The following is a 15,777-nucleotide window of genomic DNA, read 5'->3' as shown; positions in this document are numbered from 1 at the left end:
GTGAGCTACCTATGCTTAAAGAACCTTTAACATACACATTTATATGAGCAATGCCTCAGATTGCTTCAGCCCTTTTATGTTGGTGTTATGTGGGACATCCCGTGGCTCTACAGGTATTGTAACTGAGCATCCAGCATGCACTGTGTTACAGGAGTCCCATGAACCATGCTGCAAGAACCTGACCCACATGCATTAGTAGCGGCATGCTAGACTGATACCATAGGCAGCTATGTTTCTCATGTCTAGTAGAGAGAATATACTGATGACCCAGTTAAAGTGGAGATTGACCGTAGCATATAAGCACCGCCCTAACACTATATGCTGTGGCGCAGTGGTTGTGGTGATACTTTGCCAGTCTGGAAACATCCAAAGGAGTGAATAAATTGTGCCCATTTGCAGACCAGCTCTGTACACACATTTTTGCTTGGTTTCTACAACAAATGTTCTGATGGTTTACAAATTGCTATGTGTCAGAATTTACATGCTACAGTATGAAGTGTAACTCCTATAAGCCATCCTACACACTGTCTTCAGCCAGAACGACAAGCCTATCAGAGGAATCCACAATCAAGAAGGAAAAAGATTTCAAATCGGAGACCAAAAAGACTTCACGTGCACAGTCTGACTCGTCATCTTCACACAAAGACAAGAGCTCGCCAGTAAAGACCAGCTCCAAGCTGGCTCTGATGAAACAGAGGGAGGAAACGCAGGAGAAAGAGAAGGCCGTGTCCAGCCCTGCTGCTAAAGCCAAGGTTATTTCCCCAAAGAAGGAACTGAGCACACCAGTGAAATCCCCTCAGAAGTCAGAGGTAAGAATATTATCATCTCGCCTCATGGAGAGCTGCTGTCTGTAAAAGTGCAAAGCAGGTTTAATATCCATATATAGGACATTGTATTGACCCTAGTATATACGTTTATGAGTAAAATGAGGACACTCCCATGAGAGTTACTGGCCATGATACTGTTGTCATTGTGGCACTGATCTGTTGACCGTTGTTTTATTTGACCTTCACAGAGGAGGCACCGTGAGGTCTGTTACTCGTATAAATACAAATCTGTAGAATACCGTATGTTCCCTCAGCAGAATTGTGTTTTATTAAAAGTCCTAGAAAACAAAATATGGAAAAAAGTTACTTATACAAGTGGTACAATTTATCTTTTGTGTTGGTTTCGGGTCTTTAAATCAAGCTTTTGTTCCAGTACCAACCAAAAATGTATCTATAATAACCAGCCTGTTGACTCCTGCTTTCATGTGTACACTGGATTATAGGTTTGTGGTCAGGAACAAACACTTGCTCTATTGACAGAGGGTGATAGGGCTTTGGTAGATGACTGCTACAGTGTAACATTTTGATGAAGGGGGAGAGGGTTTTTGTAGATGACTGCTACAGTGTAACTTTTTGATGGAGGGGAGATAGGGCTTTGGTAGGTGACTGCTACACTGTAACATTTTGATGGAGGGGAGATAGGGCTTTGGTAGATGACTGCTACACTGTAACATTTTGATGGAGGGGAGATGGGGCTTTGGTAGGTGACTGCTACACTGTAACATTTTGATGGAGGGGAGATAGGGCTTTGGTAGATGACTGCTACAGTGTAACATTTTGAGGGAGGGGAGATAGGGCTTTGGTAGATGACTGCTACAGTGTAACATTTTGAGGGAGGGGAGATAGAGCTTTGGTAGATGACTACTACACTGTAACATTTTGATGGAGGGGAGATAGGGCTTTGGTAGATGACTGCTACAGTGTAACATTTTGAGGGAGGGGAGATAGGGCTTTGGTAGATGACTGCTACACTATAGCCTGAAATTGCCACTAGTATATAAAATCCTGTATTTAAACACATGCTTCTGTATGGGAGCAGAAATAATGCGGTGCTTATTTCACAGTCCAGTCCTGAAGACTCTGAGAAGAAAAAGGCTAATTATAAAGCATATAGGAATTTTCTTAATCGAGAAGGTCCTAAAGCTCTGGGTTCCAAGCAGATACCCCAGGTAAGCATGTTCGTTGAAGGATTTAATGGGTATGCTGTAATCCGCTTTCTTCTGAGCCCTAATTCCTACATCACTTTCTCTTGCACCCAAGTAATTCATATCCAACACATGCACTTTAGGCTAACACTAGTAAGTCGTAGAAGTATTGCATTTTATTGCTAAAGCAGCAAATAGTGTCTGCATCACTGTACAGGATATGTATCACAATAGTACATTACACTCATTATATATTTCACCATAGGAAACACCAGGTAACTTTTACTGATGTGATTGCTTATAGTTGACCTACGCAGTGCGGTATATGTTTGTGGTTCTTGATTGCAGCAGATAGTCATAACGTTAGCCCAGAAGTGTGGTTGTTGGTTCCTATCCATTTAGCTTCATTTTCACTGCACCTACTAAATTGATGTGTAAATGGCAGGTTCTTTTAAACATCCCCCAGATACACTGAGTATATGTTCTTTCCATGGTGTTACTGGATGAGAATAACGCAATGGCATATTTTGTTTTCTTAATATAATATGACCCATCTACAAAACAAGAGCAGATCTACAGTACAGAGGCTGGAGAAAGATGTCCCCTGCTAAGGGGGAATTTGATGGAGCGATGCCCACTATATATGACTTGCCAATAATAACTGGTATCAATACTAATAGGTTACTGTTTGTTTCGTATGGATTATTCAGGATCTATTATAGTTGTCACTTATAAACGCATTCCTAAGAGATGATGTGACCGAGTCTTGTATGTTTGGTTTCCTGATAGGGAGCAGATAACTGCATGGAAGGGATGACATTTGTCATTACTGGAGTCCTGGAGTCCATTGAAAGAGATGAGGCCAAATCATTAGTGGAACGCTATGGGGGCAAAGTTACTGGAAATGTCAGCAAGAAGACCAGCTACCTCATTATGGGCCGTGATGGTGGAGTATCCAAACAGGAGAAGGTAGCGTTTACCAGGTGGAAGAGAGGATTGTAAAGCTTGCCAGAACATGGGGCTAGATTCAGCAATGCTTGGAGAGAGATAAAGTACCAGTCAATCAGATCCTGCCATTTTCAAGCACAGTACTAAAGTGGAGCGAGATAAACTACTAACCAATCAACTCCTAACTGTGGCAGTATGGAACTGATTGGCTTGTACTTTATCTCTCCCCACTTATCACTTTACAAGGCTTAGTACATCTCCCCCACAGTCTGTAAAATGACAATTAAGAGCTGGTTGGTTACTACTTTATCTCAGTCCAAGCTTTGGTACATCTGGCCCAGGATCTCAAAACCTCTGATATGTGTAATACAACCTACTTATTTATTAGGCAGCGCTGTATCTTTCTGTAACGCATTGGAGGATAATAAGAGACTTGAATGGTACATACGGTCATCTTGGGGTTGTTCATCAGTAGCTTACCCATTAGGTGTTTTTGTATGGATCCTGACTGCAGAAAGCCAACATCTATCTATACTATGGTCTTAGGTGACATTTAAATGTTTGCATAATTCTGTAGATGTGCTTATTGCATTATGAAGATGGCGGTGCAGTGGCGGGTAGTGTATCCAGCTATAGGGGAGCTACATATGGTATAAGCAGAAGGCACAACCCCAGAATTATTTTTTAAGACCTAACAGGGACATATAAGGTAGACCAGATATAGTGTTAAGGGAACCTTGTCCTATGAGATTACATCCCAGATAGTAGGTGGAGAGTGGAAGCTGGTGGGGAGCAAGTGACCATGTGGGGTGAAAGAAGAGGAGAGCGTGAGGGGATAAGGGGGTCTAGCAGGAGAAAGGTTAGGCAGACACAAAGAGGTGGGATTTGAGATAGTGTAGGAAAGTCTGAAAAGGTGAGGTAACCAATGGTGCTGAGCTTTTCCTTGGAGATAGTAGTGAGAAGAAGTGAAAAGCATGTTTGAAGGCGGTGGGGAAGACACCAGGGGAGAAGGAAAGGTTTAGGAGGTGAACAAGATGTTGGAAGGTGCACCGTTGAGAGTGCAGGTTAGAGAAGAGTATCCAAGATTCTATTCCTGTAAGGAAGGAAGTGAGGGTAGCAGGAGGTAGATTTGGTAAGCACTAATGACACGGTGGATAAGAGTATTTGGTCTTGGAAGTAAGATGTGTTGTAGGGGGAGGCAGAGAACCGTGACTGGGGTGGAGATGAGAGATTAGACTTATGTTTGGTGAGGGAGATGCTAGAGTAGTAGGAGGAGAGGGTGAATGTAGTTTGCATCGTGTCAGCATTTCCTATATTGGGGATCAGCAGAACACGAGCACTTCAGAAGATAGCGAGTGTGTATTGAAAACTGGAATTTAGTGCACCGCATATGAAGGGAGGTTGCTGCAGCTGTTGCCTCAATGGCATCACAGTGCACAGTGTTTTATAGAGATGACGGGAGGGGGTTATACACGTTGAGAAAGACCCCTTTCTACCCTAGTTCTCACCAAGACATGCAGATGTTAAAATGTAGATAATACATGTTCTTATGAACAGAGCGTGTCCCTGAGTAGCATCCTGCTCTGTGTTATCTCGGTTACGTCATTACCACACTCTTTGTTCTACGTAATCTCTAGGATTTGGAGCACCAGTGTTTTTTTTTGGTAATATAATTGGAGACCGATACCACTGGAAGATGACAATTATGTAAATGGTCATTTTTTTGTTTGTTTTGTCCACTTCATTTGCCTAGCAAAGGGGAACATATAGGCTAAACACTTATGTATTTCTGCTATGAGAATACTAGCAGTTCGGTCTGCCGCATATGTTTGTTGGTTCTTTCTATACCTGGTCACACCCAGTCATGTCATGTCCATCCCCTAATGATGTCACACGCCAAACTAGATTGTGCTCTGGAAAGATAATCGCACCTCTAGCTCCGAGAGGTGTTTGCATTAGAGTGCAGGGAATCGCATTGGCCATTGCTGTGCGAGGTGCAAGCAGACTTTCCTTTCCGTTGTGGCCCTGCAGTGTGCACTTCTCTGTCTTCATGTAACATACACTGCACTTCTGCTAAGTCTCCATGTTAATAGACATGTCTTTATGCAGGCAGAGAGCATAGGGACAAGGATTATTGATGAGGACGGTTTGTTTGATTTAATCAGCACTTTGCCTGGCAAGAAGTCAAAGTACGTTATAGCTGCAGAGATGGAGGTAAGTGCTGAACGCATGGTAAAGCTTCTGTGATTTTTATTCTTTGTAAAACTGGACCCAATGTCTGTGTTCATTAGAGTAATTTCCCGTTTCTCATCAGTTGATCATGAGTTCCAGTTCTTGGTTATAAAGCTAAATAAAATGTTACTAGTAAAAATCATGGGCTGATTCAGAGTTGAGAGCCAAGGAAGCACAGTGGAGTAAAGTTGCACCTGGGCAAAATCATGCTGCACTGTAGATGGGATTGGGGGGGGGGGGGGGGGGGAGATTTAAACTGTGCAGAGAGATTTAGAGTTGGAGAGCAGTCCTAGCTCAAATTTTAAATTGCAGCCTTTGTGGGCTACATGCAAAAGCAGACTGTATTTTCCCTGCATGCTAAATACAAAAAATAAAAATATATTTTGGCGGATTGGTTATGGTTTGGATGGCCGGCAGCTGTGCCTTCCAGGCTTTTTTTTTTTTTTTTAATTGTGTTCTTTCCATCTTTCTGATTAACGGGCAGATACAATTAGCAGTGTAGTTCTGTCAGAACAGAAAAAAGGGTTTTAGGCGCTGAACAGGGTCGTGCAAATATAGCACTGGTAATGGCAGCCACTTGGTAAGGAGGTAGCCGGCCTCCTGAAAGTGAAACAACTAAAACAAAATCACCAAGTAGGCGCACGGTACCAGTGATGTTGATAAAAACACAATTTATTAACATAAAACCAATAACAAACTGATTAAAAGACACAACACTACACAGAGCATATAACTGAGGTATTATACCTTATAGTTCACACATAAAGTGTATAAATAAGTGAAAGGGACACTAATATGCAGGAGAACCCGTCTCTGTAAGATAGGGTTAATCTCTCACATTAATTCCATATCAGACAGTTTAAATGAAAAGGAAGTCCTGTAAACTGATGTAATTAGCGTTTGTGACCATAAAGGTGTCCAGATTTAAATAGTGTTTCCTTGGAGCAAAATAAACCAGCCGATTAATGTTACTCACTGAGACGTAATGATCTCTTGCTGTACGGGATAAATGGTTAAGAAACCGCTTGTTATCACCCTGTGCATGGGTGAGACATCCGTCAGCGGTATATTCAGATGAAAGCCACTTCTTTCTGTGCAGCACCAGTTGCCTGTATTAGATCACCATACAGATCCTCCAGCTTGCTGAGCGACGCCCGGCCGGGCAGGAGGTAACAATGTTCCAAATGCAAGGAGAGTTAGAGTGGAGTGATTGAATCACAGGCTGGATCATTCACCGGTAACTTGTAACAAACGGCTGAAAGTGATGGATGTCGTGCTCCGTGGGACACTTAATGGTCAAGTGTGGCCCTTACTTCTGTACCCTCAACGCGTTTCTCCGCACCTCAGGCGGCTTCTTCAAGAGGCAGAGTGTTCTTCTCTGAGCACAATTGTGGTTGTTTTATACCTTATCCCATTAAAATCATTAGAAACAGGTGAGTGTGAAGGCTCAACAGGTGCTCTGAAATCAGAGTCTTCATACACAGATAACGTGTCACAGGGTTTTTAATTAGACATTTAATTCAAAAAATATATATTTTAAAATCAATCCTATGGCTATCAGTTTGTCATAAATAAAAACAACATAAATAAAAATATAAATATATTTCTGTTATGCGGATAGAATCATTTTAATCCCATGAGGCTGCAGCTATATTAAAAGATCTTTCAGCAGCTGCAGCATTTATCCATTAATAGTCTCCCACTTATGAGTGGGGAAAAGGAATATACAAGCATATATACACATATGGTAAATTAAGTGCTATATGTTGTTAATAGCATATTATAGTAGACAATACGTTTATTAGGTCTCAATTTTATTATTTATTTATAAATGTTTATACTAAAAAAGCCTATCATAAATCATGTGAAATACCAAGTGTAAAGAAATATCTACACAACACATCTCTTCATATTGCTATCTTTATAAGATCAAGTCTTAGTATTATAGCATGGGAAAATGTGAATTAAAGACACTTCACACATATAAACATGTAGAAAAAGAAATATATATAATGTTATTTTTATAGTTTTATAGCTATATAGTTTTATAGTTTTAGAGGATAGTATCTTCATCATATCAACATCTAAGCTATTGTAATTACACCTGTAATCTATTAACTAAAGTAGGACTGGCTGCATGGGTCAGTGGCCAGACTAGCGTGCAGAAAAAAATCTGGCGCGTCACTAGCAGTATAGCGGCAGCGCCAGGTCTGCTCGCAGTCATGGTCTCAGACCCCGCAGATCCTCTCCATCAGTATGGTAGATAGCAATAAATGGGTAACCAATATAATAAATACGAACAACAAAAAAAAATATATATATAAAAAATAATAAATAATAGTAAAAAAAAAAAAAAAAAAAATTTAATAAAATAATGAGAGAAAGGAATATGGACCAATCTTCATGTATGATTCTTTACTTCAACAGAAAAAGATGAAATAAACTGAACCAGCTAAATATAGCTAAATGAATTCAAGATCTATGGTTTCATTCAACCCTTGGGGTTTCAGAGTCTGTAATTTCCAGATCCATGCAGCTTCCTGACGACATAGAGTTCTAAATCTATCTCCACCTCTAGGGGTGATTTTAATCTGTTCAAGGCCAATGAGTTGGAGGCAAGCTGGATTACTGGAATGAATTTCTGCATAGTGACGTGAAACACTATGATTCATATATCCCTTAAGGATATTCCTTCTATGTTCCATAAAGCGCAGCTTCAGTGCCCTAGTGGTTCGCCCTACATAGTGCATCTGACATGAGCAGCGTAACAAATAAACTACAAAATGTGTATTGCAATTTATGAAGGATTGTATCTTAAAGTCTGTACTTGATCCAAACGGAGAAATGTGTTTAATTTTATTGACCACATGAGTACATGTGGTACATCTATTATGATTACATCTAAAGAAGCCCACAACTTTTGGGCCCACTAGTGTGAGTTGTTCACTCCTTTCAATATTAACAGAAGATCTCTTAAAGAAACTCGGAGCTAATATGTTCCTAAGATTTTTAGCTTTTTTAAAAATAATCGTAGGGTTTGCAGGGAGAGTTGTATTTAATATTGGATCGGTCAACAATAGTTTGTAATTACGTTTAATTATGCAAGAAATTTTGTTTGCTTTTACATTAAATTTTGATTTGAAAGCCAGATTATAGTGATTAATTTTTTGAGTTTTATTCTCACTATTATCTTTTTTATTATTATTTTTGTTTTTGTTATTATTGTTGCTAATAGATCTAGATTCCTCAGGAGCTGTTTCAATGAATGAAGGAGGATCACATACTATAGTAATACGTGAACCTTCTTTCTCATTTGGGTTCATATGAGATAATTGTGTATTAGTAGTTTTAAAGATATTTCTCCTATCTAATGTTTGTGAATAGGCTATGGCCTCTTCTAATATATCCTCAGGATAATCACGTTCTCTCAAGGAGGTAATCAAGTTCTCCGCATGCTCAGCAAAGGTACAATCTAATGTACAGTTACGTCTAATCCTGAACAGTTGACTTTTAGGTACGTTGTTAAGCCAACCTTTCTTAATGGCTGCTCGTATATGGAATATAGCTACAGATGTCAACTGATTTTTTTATAGGATGATACTATGAGTTTCTCCTCTACCGCCTCCACTGTTACGTCCAAAAAATTGATTCGTGAGGAGTGATGTGTACAAGTGAATGACAAACCATATTCATTAGTGTTTAAAAAATCAACAAAATTCATAACTGTGTTATCATCACCTTTCCAAATAAAAAACAGGTCGTCGATATAGCGACAAGAAAGGACCAGGTTCGCAGAGTATGGGCCCTCCCAGATCAGAGCCTGTTCGAGGTCACCCATGTAGATGTTAGCGAAACTCGGTGCGAACCTGGTCCCCATCGCTGTACCGAGGACCTGTAGATAGTGACAGTGATCAAATAAAAAGTGATTGTGTGTCAAAATAAAATAAATAGCCGAAGTGATAAAGTTGCGCTTCATCTCTGAGTCCATTCCGGATTTCCTAAGGGCCCTATCAACGGCTTGTACACCTTTATCATGTGGGATATTGGTGTACAATGCTTTTACATCACAGGTAATCAATTTATAATCATGGGCCCATTTATGCCCTTCTACCCGTTTGATAAATTCCGTCGTATCACGAATATGGGACCTCAGAGATGTCGCGCAAGGTTGTAAAAAGTGATCAACATAGTAGGATAAATTAGACGTAAGGCCTCCTATCCCTGAAATTATAGGGCGCCCCGGGGGTTCGTGAAGTGTCTTGTGAATTTTAGGGAGGTGATAATAAGTAGGGACGATAGGGTGGAGGGGGTAGAGGAAATTGAACTCCTCCTGAGCAATCACACCTTCACTTTTGGCAGTTTCCAATAGAGTTTTTAATTCCAGCTGATATTTAGGGGAGGGGTCATGAGCCAACACTTTATAGAATGTTATATCAAGTAGTTGGCGCTTTGCTTCTTTTATGTAATCACAAGTATCTTGAATCACCAACCCCCCCCCCCCCCCCTTATCAGCAGGTTTAATTGTAATGGTCGTATCAGAGGCCAGCTGTTTTGAGGGTCTTCCTTTCTTCACTGGTAAGGTTGTATAAACAAGAGGGTATTTTGCTGTCACATAATACCCGAAAATCATGTAAGGATTTATTATAGAATGTTTCAATAGCACTAGTCTTATGTTGAAGCGGATAAAGTTGAGATTTGTTTTTAAATAGTGATTGAGGAGTATCATTGACATTAAACGTGAGGATCTCTGATGTTAATTGGGATTCACTCACTGCACTCTCTATGAGTAACTCATTTAGTATGTTAAGACCTGATTGATCATCTCTATCTAGAATAACTTGTGTTTCAACTCCAGAATTCTTTTTGGTACAAGCAAAAAATCTCTCTCTACATAGACTCCTAACATACCTATTGAGTTCAATAAAAAGTGTCGGTATGCCGGCGGTCGGGCTCCCGGCGCCGGTATACTGAGCGCCGGGAGCCCGACCGCCGGCATACAGAATGCCACCCGCTCTGATCTGGGAGGGCCCATACTCTGCGAACCTGGTCCTTTATTGTCGCTATATCGACGACCTGTTTTTTATTTGGAAAGGTGATGATAACACAGTTATGAATTTTGTTGATTTTTTAAACACTAATGAATATGGTTTGTCATTCACTTGTACACATCACTCCTCACGAATCAATTTTTTGGACGTAACAGTGGAGGCGGTAGAGGAGAAACTCATAGTATCATCCTATAAAAAATCGGTTGACATCTGTAGCTATATTCCGTATACGAGCAACCATAAGAAAGGTTGGCTTAACAACGTACCTAAAAGTCAACTGTTCAGGATTAGACGTAACTGTACATTAGATTGTACCTTTGCTGAGCATGCGGAGAACTTGATTACCTCCTTGAGAGAACGTGATTATCCTGAGGATATATTAGAAGAGGCCATAGCCTATTCACAAACATTAGATAGGAGAAATATCTTTAAAACTACTAATACACAATTATCTCATATGAACCCAAATGAGAAAGAAGGTTCACGTATTACTATAGTATGTGATCCTCCTTCATTCATTGAAACAGCTCCTGAGGAATCTAGATCTATTAGCAACAATAATAACAAAAACAAAAATAATAATCTCCTATATAATAGCCCTATTCTGTGACCTTGTGATTCATTTGCTAACGCTGGGCGGAGTCACCACAGTGGGCGGAGTTATTCAAATGAGTCACAGAGATCTGGCCAAATCTACAGGAGACTAGGAGCAGAAGCAGATAGCATGGACATTGGGCATGTCACAGACAGGGCTGCATACCTCCCAGCTTTCTGCAGGAGCTTTCTCCAGGCAGAAGGAGGGAAACACTTGGCGAAAAGGGGGCGTGGCTTCACAGGAGGGTCCCCGTTTTCGTCAGTGAGGGGGCATGCCCAGCGCTCTGTGAGCTGCTGGCATGCCCCCAGGGGCTGATTATGAGTCCGGGGGGCCCAGGGCACTTGAGACAGGGGAGCCCTATCTCATTGCTGTGCCTGCTGGGGGCGTGGCCTAATCGCGGACCGCGCGGCCACGCCCCCTTATGCAAATTCCGATTTTTGTTTTTTATTTTTTTTATGGGATTTTGGCCCCTCAGCTAGGGCTAAATCCAGAGGAGGTGGTCGCTCCCCCCTACACACCCGCACAGGGAGAAGAAAGCAGGGAGACTGCTGCCTCCCTGCAACACCACAGACCTGCCAATATGCAGCAGCGTGTGCTGACTGTAGCACAATGCTGCCACTGTTGCTGGCAGGACGGGGGGGGGGGAGCTTCTGAGCTGGGACAGAGCTACTCCAGCCGGGGGGGCCTCTAAAACTGTGGGGCCAACGGTACGTATCCCCTGCCCCCCCCCCCCCCCCCTTAATCTGGCTCTGCTGCTGGAACCCCCCCCATTAATCCGTACCCCCTGATGCCCCCTCTCCCTCTGTCTCCACTATTTACCGCTGAGCAGCCCCCCCCACCGCAGGACACTGCGACCCGCGGGTGGGACAGCGGGACAGACCCCAAAAAATGGGACTGTCCCGCGAAAATCGGGACATTTGGGAGGTATGGGGGTGTGTGAGGGGTATGTCATACAGACAGACGGGCACCGGCTCACTGTGTGCTTGACCCCCCACATCGGCATACTCAGCAGGGTCTCTCTGGTGCGGAGGAGCGTCACTTTCTGACACACTCCACGCTTCTTAGCTGCAGTTTTGTGGGTCACCTGCCGCTGTGCAGGTTCCATACTGCCTCTGTTATCTCCAGCCCCGGCAACCCCACCGCTAGCTGCAGCGCTGCCACCCGCAGTGGAGTGCGCCCAGCTCATTCACACACTTTAGCTGGCGGGTAGCGCTGCAGCTAACCAGTCACTCCCAGTCTCCCCTTACCACAGTGCCCGGAAGCCGTGAGGTCCGCGCCACGTGCATGCTATGACCCCCTCCTCCCTCCAGCCGCAGCATCTCCTGGGGGCTAACCAGTCATTTCCAGTCTCACCTTACCACAGTGCCCGGCAGCTGCGCGAGGTCTGCGGTGTGTGACTGAGGAGGGGGGGGAGGGATGCGGACTGGCAGAGAAAGCAGGACTCCAGCCTGAGAGAGTCAGCCATGCCAAGTTTCCAGCAGCAGCAGATCCCAACAGGTTGGAATGGAACAGCAGCAGCAGTGACTCCGGTAAGACACATCTGTCTGTCACCACTGTTTTGTCCCTAATACCAATCTCTCCCGTGCCCTGTGTTCTGTCATGTCCCTGGCCTTGCCCTGCCACCCTTATTCTGGCCCTTTCACCCTTATCCTGGCCCTGTCACCCTTATGCTGGCCCTGTTACCCCTATCCTGGCCCTGTCACCCCTGTGCTTGCCCTGTGAACCCTATACTGGCCCCGTCACCCCTGTCCTGGTCCTGCCGCCCCTACCCTGGCCCTGTCACCCCTATCCTGTCCCTATCATTTCTGTCCTGGCCCCGTCACCCCTGTCCTGGCCCCGTCACCCCTGTCCTGGCCCCGTCACCCCTGTCCTGGCCCCGTCAACCCTGTACTGACCCTGTCACCCCTGTCCTTGCCCTGTTACTGCATACCCTCCAACTACCTTATATGGCATGTACAGTACCCGCAGCGCCTCCAGACCTCTCCCCAATGCACCACACCTCCGCACCTTCCCCTCCACCACATGCGGCACTCCACCCCTCCCCCACATGCTGTGCCTCCAGACCCCCTACACCACCCGTGGCTCCCACTCCTCCACCCCTTCACCACCCACAGCACCTCCAGGCCCCTTCCACCATTCACCCCCCTTATACGTCTCCCCCCACACTTGCCCCCCTCCACCCGCAGCATCTGCAGACACCCTCCTCCATCAGCGGTCCCCCCCCTCACCCACCCCTCCCCCACCAATGGCACCCCTGCACCTGCCCCTCCACCACCTCCGGACCTCCTTTCCCATCCGCCGCAACACCCGTACCTGCCCCTACCCTACCCATGGTGCCTGCGGTCCCCTACCCAACCCCCGGCACACCCGTCCCTTCCCATCCCACAGCACCTCCGGAACCCTTCACCCATCCACAACATCCCCACACCTGCCCCTCTCCCACCCGTGGCACCCCTGCCCCTCCCCCACCTGCGGTGCCTCCGGACCCCTCCCCCATCTGCATCCCCCACTCCTCTGCCCCTCCCCCACGCGCAGCACCTCCCGAACCTTCCCCATCCGGGCCCCACCCCCACTTCTGCCTCCCCTCCACCCGCAGCATCTACAGACACCATCCGCAGTCCCCCCCGCACCCGCTACATTCTGTACATCGTGCCCTGCAGGTGCTGTTCACGCCGTCGCAAGGGGCTGCGCCTCCTTCACCATCGCATGCCCTTTCATTGTGCAATATTTAACCACTAACAAAGGAATGCAGGTAATACTCCATATAATACAAATATTAAACCCCAGAAAGGCATGCAAGGGTTAAGGGGGCGTAGCCCCTTGCGATGGTGTGAAGAGCGCCCGTAGGGCGCGATGAAGCACCTAGTAAAAAAGATAATAGTGAGAATAAAACTCAAAAAATTAATCACTATAATCTGGCTTTCAAATCAAAATTTAATGTAAAAGCAAACAAAATTTCTTGCATAATTAAACGTAATTACAAACTATTGTTGACCGATCCAATATTAAATACAACTCTCCCTGCAAACCCTACGATTATTTTTAAAAAAGCTAAAAATCTTAGGAACATATTAGCTCCGAGTTTCTTTAAGAGATCTTCTGTTAATATTGAAAGGAGTGAACAACTCACACTAGTGGGCCCAAAAGTTGTGGGCTTCTTTAGATGTAATCATAATAGATGTACCACATGTACTCATGTGGTCAATAAAATTAAACACATTTCTCCGTTTGGATCAAGTACAGACTTTAAGATACAATCCTTCATAAATTGCAATACACATTTTGTAGTTTATTTGTTACGCTGCTCATGTCAGATGCACTATGTAGGGCGAACCACTAGGGCACTGAAGCTGCGCTTTATGGAACATAGAAGGAATATCCTTAAGGGATATATGAATCATAGTGTTTCACGTCACTATGCAGAAATTCATTCCAGTAATCCAGCTTGCCTCCAACTCATTGGCCTTGAACAGATTAAAATCACCCCTAGAGGTGGAGATAGATTTAGAACTCTATGTCGTCAGGAAGCTGCATGGATCTGGAAATTACAGACTCTGAAACCCCAAGGGTTGAATGAAACCATAGATCTTGAATTCATTTAGCTATATTTAGCTGGTTCAGTTTATTTCATCTTTTTCTGTTGAAGTAAAGAATCATACATGAAGATTGGTCCATATTCCTTTCTCTCTTATTATTTTATTAAATTTTTTTTTTTTTTTTTTACTATTATTTATTATTTTTTATTTTTTATATATATATTTTTTGTTGTTGTTCGTATTTATTATATTGGTTACCCATTTATTGCTATCTACCATACTGATGGAGAGGATCTGCGGGGTCTGAGACCATGACTGCGAGCAGACCTGGCGCTGCCGCTATACTGCTAGTGACGCGCCAGATTTTTTCTGCACGCTAGTCTGGCCACTGACCCATGCAGCCAGTCCTACTTTAGTTAATAGATTACAGGTGTAATTACAATAGCTTAGATGTTGATATGATGAAGATACTATCCTCTAAAACTATAAAACTATATAGCTATAAAACTATAAAAATAACATTATATATATTTCTTTTTCTACATGTTTATATGTGTGAAGTGTCTTTAATTCACATTTTCCCATGCTATAATACTAAGACTTGAGCTTATAAAGATAGCAATATGAAGAGATGTGTTGTGTAGATATTTCTTTACACTTGGTATTTCACATGATTTATGATAGGCTTTTTTAGTATAAACATTTATAAATAAATAATAAAATTGAGACCTAATAAACGTATTGTCTACTATAATATGCTATTAACAACATATAGCACTTAATTTACCATATGTGTATATATGCTTGTATATTCCTTTTCCCCACTCATAAGTGGGAGACTATTAATGGATAAATGCTGCAGCTGCTGAAAGATCTTTTAATATAGCTGCAGCCTCATGGGATTAAAATGATTCTATCCGCATAACAGAAATATATTTATATTTTTATTTATGTTGTTTTTATTTATGACAAACTGATAGCCATAGGATTGATTTTAAAATATATATTTTTTGAATTAAATGTCTAATTAAAAACCCTGTGACACGTTATCTGTGTATGAAGACTCTGATTTCAGAGCACCTGTTGAGCCTTCACACTCACCTGTTTCTAATGATTTTAATGGGACAAGATATAAAACAACCACAATTGTGCTCAGAGAAGAACACTCTGCCTCTTGAAGAAGCCGCCTGAGGTGCGGAAGAAACGCGTTGAGGGTACAGAAGTAAGGGCCACACTTGACCATTAAGTGTCCCACACGGAGCACGACATCCATCACTTTCAGCCGTTTGTTACAAGTTACCGGTGAATGATCCAGCCTGTGATTCAATCACTCCACTCTAACTCTCCTTGCATTTGGAACATTGTTACCTCCTGCCCGGCCGGGCGTCGCTCAGCAAGCTGGAGGATCTGTATGGTGATCTAATACAGGCAACTGGTGCTGCACAG

At 43.2% G+C, this 15,777-nt stretch overlaps 1 protein-coding gene across 4 annotated transcripts in view; it reads left to right on the top strand.

Annotated features, from left to right (window-relative positions):
• The window catches only part of RFC1 (replication factor C subunit 1), a 131,688-nt gene that overhangs the window by 89,136 nt on the left and 26,775 nt on the right, over positions 1–15,777 (top strand). For all 4 annotated transcript variants that reach the window (XM_063922722.1, XM_063922742.1, XM_063922712.1 and 1 more), the window contains 4 exons: positions 535–809; positions 1,892–1,996; positions 2,762–2,941; positions 5,030–5,134. In XM_063922722.1, coding sequence (XP_063778792.1) covers positions 535–809; positions 1,892–1,996; positions 2,762–2,941; positions 5,030–5,134 — 665 coding nt within the window. The remainder of the gene's footprint in view (positions 1–534; positions 810–1,891; positions 1,997–2,761; positions 2,942–5,029; positions 5,135–15,777) is intronic.

The sequence above is a fragment of the Pseudophryne corroboree genome, chromosome 1, assembly GCF_028390025.1.
Source record: "Pseudophryne corroboree isolate aPseCor3 chromosome 1, aPseCor3.hap2, whole genome shotgun sequence".
Classification (NCBI taxonomy): domain Eukaryota; kingdom Metazoa; phylum Chordata; class Amphibia; order Anura; family Myobatrachidae; genus Pseudophryne; species Pseudophryne corroboree.
Note: the sequence above shows the minus strand (reverse complement) of the source record. Positions and strands in the feature narration are given on the sequence as shown.